The 6,464-nt window shown below is 42.3% G+C and overlaps 2 protein-coding genes across 2 annotated transcripts in view; one reads left to right on the top strand and one right to left on the bottom strand.

Annotated features, from left to right (window-relative positions):
- Positions 1 to 1,321, bottom strand: part of anapc7 (anaphase promoting complex subunit 7) — a 14,687-nt gene extending 13,366 nt beyond the window's left edge. Inside the window, exons 1-4 of the mRNA XM_076269597.1 lie at positions 1,090 to 1,321; positions 478 to 664; positions 195 to 314; positions 1 to 104 (exon numbers count right to left, since the gene is read on the bottom strand). The exon at positions 1 to 104 is cut by the window's left edge and continues 8 nt beyond it. Of these exons, the coding sequence (XP_076125712.1) occupies positions 1 to 104; positions 195 to 314; positions 478 to 664; positions 1,090 to 1,190 (512 nt within the window). The 5' untranslated portion in view covers positions 1,191 to 1,321. The remainder of the gene's footprint in view (positions 105 to 194; positions 315 to 477; positions 665 to 1,089) is intronic.
- Positions 1,322 to 1,916: 595 nt separating this feature from the next.
- LOC143106216 (ubiquitin-conjugating enzyme E2 G1-like) lies at positions 1,917 to 6,444 on the top strand. Its single transcript, XM_076270436.1, has 6 exons — positions 1,917 to 2,056; positions 3,611 to 3,713; positions 3,821 to 3,918; positions 4,836 to 5,014; positions 5,160 to 5,282; positions 5,407 to 6,444. The coding sequence occupies exons 1-5, from the start codon at positions 2,014 to 2,016 to the stop codon at positions 5,244 to 5,246; spliced, it is 510 nt and encodes a 169-aa protein (XP_076126551.1). The 5' UTR covers positions 1,917 to 2,013; the 3' UTR covers positions 5,247 to 5,282; positions 5,407 to 6,444.
- The last annotated feature ends 20 nt before the right edge of the window (positions 6,445 to 6,464 follow it).

The following is a 6,464-nucleotide window of genomic DNA, read 5'->3' as shown; positions in this document are numbered from 1 at the left end:
GCATCCAGGGCCAGGGGACACTGCCTCAACACCTCCTTGTAGCTCGTGACGGCGGATCGCTCCTGGCCGGCTTTTCTGTAGAGGTTCGCCAGCATCATGTTGATCTGAGAGGGACAGAAATGTGGATTTGACTGCCAGAGCAAGAAGTGAGGCTACAGATAACAAGGTGACAATAAAGAATCCAACAGTCTTACCTTTGGAGTTCTCTGCCGAGATGGGATTCCATCCAAAACTGCAATAGCATCTTTGTCCAGCTTCAGGTTTGTGTAACACTCAGCTATCTTATATTTCACTTCGATTTCTGAAGGCAAGCTCTGAAAAGAATACAATATTTGAATTCAACTCACTTGAAATTCAGATGGTGAAGCATATACACACACATTCTAACATGCACGTAACAAGTCCAACAGCTATTCAATCAAACCATAGACTCTATATATACAGTCTAGATTCAAACGTTGTTCGGAGCTTACTTACCTGAGCTTGGACTGAAGATGTAGTCCCACCAGTGGAGGGCCGTACTTTGGAGGTTTTGCTTAGCACCTTCTTCTGCTGTAAAGCGGAATTGTATTTGGAAGCTGCGTTGCGGTATTCTTTGTCATGAAAGATTGCATCGGCATGATAAACCAGCAACTGGTATTTTTGTGCCGGTGAGAAAAGTTCTCTGCGAGAAAAGATACACTGCGTCACACCCCTTGATTGACAATAAGTAGCTCATGCACACGCAGCTCATATTAACATGTTTCTTACAAATGTACTTGAATTTGAGAATCAAGATTGTCTTAGCTGAACATCCTCAACTAGATACCGATGCCTGACAAACATTAGCCATCAGCCTAGATATTTGGCCACCAACCAAGCCCTCAAGCATACAATGCAGCCAGTAACATTAGTCGAAGTGTATTATGCTATGCTAGCAGGCTCGCTAAGGATGCCCATATTCACATTGTATTCAATGGTGTACTGATGGCGTTAACGTAACACCATAACATTCAACACAAACATATTAGTACTAATACATTTTGCCCACAATAGCTAACTAGACAACTAACGTTACAAGATATGAGCATGCAGCTAGTAGACACTTACGGGTTGTTTGTGCTCATTGTCAACAACAAACTGCTCATAATCCGGACATTGGAATGTAGTCCTGCCGCTGCCATGTCCCGTACATGATCTACAACATTCATTTTTGCAACTGTACGATAGGTCCTTGATTTTGTCAAATAACTCTACAGAAATCGTTGCTTTACGAGCTAACGTTAGGTAGGTGGCACAGAAGTTGTGATCACTGTCCAAAACTGTTTCTATCAAACATGGCGCCCCTGGGCCCCTCAGAAGTGCCTAAGTCCCGCCCTTTCCGGTGGACTTGTAAAATGTATGAGTAAAAAATATTATTATTATTATTTTAAATTGACAAATGTCATATGTGATAAGCATGGCATCATTCAAAAGGTAACTGAAAAAAAATTCTCTCTCTACATTGACTACCGTTCATATTTTTCCCCGAAGTAGGTCCCATGGACCGGAAGGGGAAGGGCGGGATTTAGGCACAGTTCAAATCGGTTCTTGGGTTTAAAGGAAAAAGCAAACAGTGGGAAAAGCTGATTCAGGTGTACAACATCTTGAACCAAGACGATACGTCGGCCCAGGCTTAAAAATGAAATGAAACATTTTAAAATAACTTTCTTAAAAAAATACAACATTATGAAAATGTCAAATTATAGACTAAAGATGACAAACTGTTGTATTATCACATACGAGTAGATAATTGTGAAATAATAATGTCTACAATACTTGTGTCTCAGAAGGAGCTTAATGCTTCATCATTTTACCATTTTTTTTTATTCAGGAAACGTATGTGGACTCCTCCATGAGCTGCGCATGCGTTCATATCTGATTATTTGTGGCAGCTGAGGCTGGGGGCTGGAAGCACTCCGCTCTCTTTTTTATTTCTTGACGGTATCGTTTGTCGACAGTTTTGTTCAGTTTTCTGTTGATTTACAAAGTACAATGACTGAACAATCCGCATTACTTCTTCGAAAACAGCTGGCAGGTGAGGGGGAAAAAATCGTATTATATTTGGTAGCTAATCCGAAATGGTCGAGCTTGTTGTCGATAGCAAGCCATAGCTTTCCAGAGCTGGTTCCATTCTCTCTCTGCCCCGGGCTGGCTTCAAAGACTGTTGACAGTGAAGCTGTTTGTTTACAACAGCAGTTTGCTTAGTTGGGTCAGGCATCCCCGTCTTAATAATGTGTGTCGCATTTTTTTGATTAAGTCAAATGTGTATGTTGTCATCTTTGAAAACACAACTGATATGCCTACTTCATTAGCAGCTGATTTAAGGGTTGAGAGGTATTGTTAGCCAGTTGGCTGCCCTTGCTAGCGTGTGGTTCATTAGTATGTTCAAGAGAGTTAACGTTACCTGCTAGCTGCGATTTGTGCAGTTGCTAACATGGCCAACATACAGCAGTTGTAGTTCAGACCTATGTTCCCTATTTTGCAATAAAATGTTTTTGGGAGAAAGTATTTTGAACACGACAGTCATCTGTCGAATTGCAAACGTTTGATATTCACTGTATTGTCACCCTAACAAATCGGAACAAAGGAACGATCCGCTCCCTTGTCTTAGCTATTTGTCCTTATTTGTGGTGCCATCTGCAATTATGTATTCCATAACTGTACGATCCTCTATGATTGTGACATTTGCGACTCGTATTTGATATGTTCCTAACTTAGGCTATGGGTGCTTTCATAAATTCGATGTTGTCAGTTGTTGCCATATTCCATCTGTTGTAGTTGTATAGGCGGCTTATACAGAGCATAAGCTGGTTGTGTTGTCTCGTATGGAGATGAAATTGACGCATGTGTTCGTCCTGCTTTTTATTATAACAGTACCCAGGATTGTTGTTATCCGCAGATCTAGCCTTACCACAGCACCATGTTGAGGATGCAATAGGCTAACCTACATAAGGCAGCTTTCTAGCTGTTGCGCTATGGCCATGATGTAGGGTTCCATAGCGTGGGGTCCATTTGGGCTGGACTTTCTATCCATCTGTTGTTAGCCTCTGTTGACATTGCGAGAGAATGTCTCCCATTTAGTAGCCTGACGAGCCTAGATTTCTAGGCTACCCATTTAGAATATCAAATATGAAAATATATCAACCCATTAGTAGGCCTGATGATGATAATAATAATAATAATAATAATAATAATAATAATAATAATAAATTATATATATATATATATATATATATACACACACACACAAATACATTAATAAATAAATAACATAACATATAAAAGCGCTTAGCCCAGAGTGCAGTTATCCACAATGGCTTGCAAAATCATGTCTATCCATTGTGAAATCGGCTTCCCAACAGGAAGGGGTAGGTCTAGGCCTAGATATGCTGGAACAAGCAGTGGTGATTAGAGGAATCAGGTGGTTGGATAATTGCTTGAAAGTGGTTAATGGGGTTACTACCTCCCTGCTTCATCAGGCTTTAGGACTTAGAGTATGTGTGTGTGTGTGTGTGTGTGTCTGTTTGTCCCCATGCTTTGTGAAGTGGGTCTGGACTGCTTGCCAACTAGTGCAATCTTCCTTTTTCAGAGCTCAACAAGAACCCTGTCGAGGGATTTTCTGCTGGGCTCATAGACGATGACGACATCTATAAATGGGAGGTTGTCATCATCGGCCCACAGGACACGCTCTTGTAAGTTTCTCCCGTGTTTGTTATGACTGCTTGCAGGCCGTCTCATGGCAATCATGCTGCGGCAGCGCTGAGAGACGGGCTCTGACTGTTACAGTGTCTCCCTACAGTGAAGGAGGCTTTTTTAAAGCATACCTGACCTTCCCTTATGACTACCCTCTACGGCCGCCAAAGATGAAGTTCATCACTGAGATCTGGCACCCTAACGGTAATCCATCCCAACACACACACACACACACACACACACCCCGGTGCTGCTGCCGCCATCACCCTTGAGAGATTTGCATATATTGACAGGGGAAATAAATCATGAATTAATTGGTGTGCCTATAGAGAGCACCAAGCATCCAACTTTGTTTATTGCTTTGATTTTCTCTTCAGCAAGTAATCACAATACTAAGTCACAGCTGGTAATGTTTTTTTTCCACTAGAAAAACACCCATTGGTTATTTTTTAGAGGAAATAATTATGAACACCGTATTCAGATGTATAACTAGTTTAATTGTGTGGGGACTTCCAAGCATCGTCATCGTGTCTGATAGAAACGGAATGTGTCTAATAGAAACGGAATCTAATAGAATGTGTCTAATAGAAACGGAATGCTCTACATGTATTGACCATTTCTCCCCGTCATGTGTCAGACATGGACCCTCAGTCTGACTATGCTGCCTGCTGCACTCTGCTTCTGCTCAAAAGCACGCCTGTTATTATTATTATTATTATTATTATTATTATTATTATTATTAGCTTACAAAAATATGTCCTCATACAACCTTTTATTTTTAAATGCTCTGGTCTATCAGATATAACTAAGTGATGAAGTGCAGCCACATTGAATTAGTTTATGCCCTTGGCCAGTGTCTCATGCATTCATCCACCCCCCTGTCCTTCCCTGAATCCACGCCCTCTTCCTCCTCCTCCTCCTCCTCTTCCTTATTGTCCTCTTCCTCCTCCTCCTCCTCCTCTTCCTTATTGTCCTCTTCTTCCTCCTCCTCCTCCTCTTCCTTATTTTCCTCTTTCTTCTCCTGCTCATTCTCTTCCTCCTCCACATTTTCCTTATTCTCCTCTTCCTCCTCCTCTTCCTCCTCCTTATTCACTTCCCCTTCCTCATCCCTCCTGTTGCAGTGGCCAAAAACGGTGACGTGTGCATCTCGATCCTGCATGAGCCGGGCGAGGACAAGTTTGGCTACGAGAAGCCGGAGGAGCGCTGGCTGCCCATCCACACGGTGGAGACCATCATGATCAGCGTCATCTCCATGCTGGCTGACCCCAATAGCGACTCGCCCGCTAACGTCGACGCAGCGGTAAGGGTCACTCATACTCCAAGGACACCAGTCCTTTACTCCCAAGGACATCAATCCCTTTTTGCTCGAAGATTCCTCCTCCATCTCTTCTCTCTCTGTGGGTGTGTGTGTGTATTGATTTATCGTGTTTATGTTTGGTCCACAGAAAGAGTGGAGGGAGGACCCAAACGGCGAGTTCAAGAGGAAGGTGGCCCGCTGTGTACGAAAGAGCCAAGAGATGGCATTCGATTAACCCCGGTCTCTCCCCATTTTTGTGGATAATCCCATGGTAAGGAAACACACACACACACACACACACACACACAGAGAGTTAAAATCTGTTTGCAGTGTTTTTTACTGTATCATTCATTACATGTGTGTGTGTGGTTCTGTTTGTATATTCCCTCTTCCAGCTAAACTAATGTGTATCATGAGAGCCAACCTTACCCTTCAGAGGTGGACTATTTCACCCAGCAATTGTAAATAAAGAGATGAGATCAGCCAAGCACTTCAGTACCCTGAGGTCCATCTCTGGCATGTGCTCTCTCTCCCATGAGGGTCCAGCAGAGAGACCTACCAGCTAAACCACCCTCTGTCTCCTTCCCTCCCCTCCCCTACCGGGAAGTGTATATTTCATTCTATTTATTTAAGAAATGACGATGTAAGATATGTCTCTACTGTAAAATATCTCGCTTTTTTTATTGCTGCTGAACAGTTTCTACTTTGTATCAGGTTTCTTATGCAATTTGTGGATGTTTGTGGTTCTATGGACTATGATGCCCTCGGAAGCCAGAATTGTCATCACAATCATAATTACTGTTGTAATATAACTATTATTATTAATTATTATTATTATTATTATTATTATTATGATGGCTCTTGTTAGTACCAATCGACCTGTGTTCTCAATGCCCTCCCCCTCACTGTTGCCTTATGTTTGTTTTTTGCTCTTTCCTGAATATTTTGGCCGTGGCTGTAGGCGGGAGTCATTTAAGTGTGTTTATGGGGTTTTAGGCATAGCCGCACATTGGAGTTATACACACACCACACCACACACACACACACCACGCACGCACACACACACACATATACACACCGCACGCACACACACACACACACACACACACACACACACACACATACGTATGTGTTAGGCTACCCACTGGCCCCTGTCCGTGTCCAGCAATGTCTATCGTCCCTATGCCCTGTTCCCCTGATGCGTGACCACTGACACTCACGCCCAAGGATCTGTGTAACGTTAACTGACTTAAAATGCACTGGAACCTTCACATACCTCTGTGGCAGTGTGGCTGATCGATGTTGTTTACATGAAATATGATAAGATTTAATTGGACGTACATCTCAGCAATGCATGTGTAAAAAAATGTTTTTATGTCTATGTAGCATGCTTGTAATTTTATTTAATGAATAAAAATTGGTATATTTTAAAATTGGACATTATTTGATGAAG

Source organism: Alosa pseudoharengus, unplaced genomic scaffold (assembly GCF_046254945.1).
Source record: "Alosa pseudoharengus isolate Yale_2024_CS ecotype anadromous, Long Island Sound unplaced genomic scaffold, YU_APseudo_1.1 YU_APseudo_1.1_scf_6, whole genome shotgun sequence".
Lineage (NCBI taxonomy): Eukaryota > Metazoa > Chordata > Actinopteri > Clupeiformes > Clupeidae > Alosa > Alosa pseudoharengus.
This window is presented reverse-complemented; position numbering and strand designations above follow the sequence as displayed.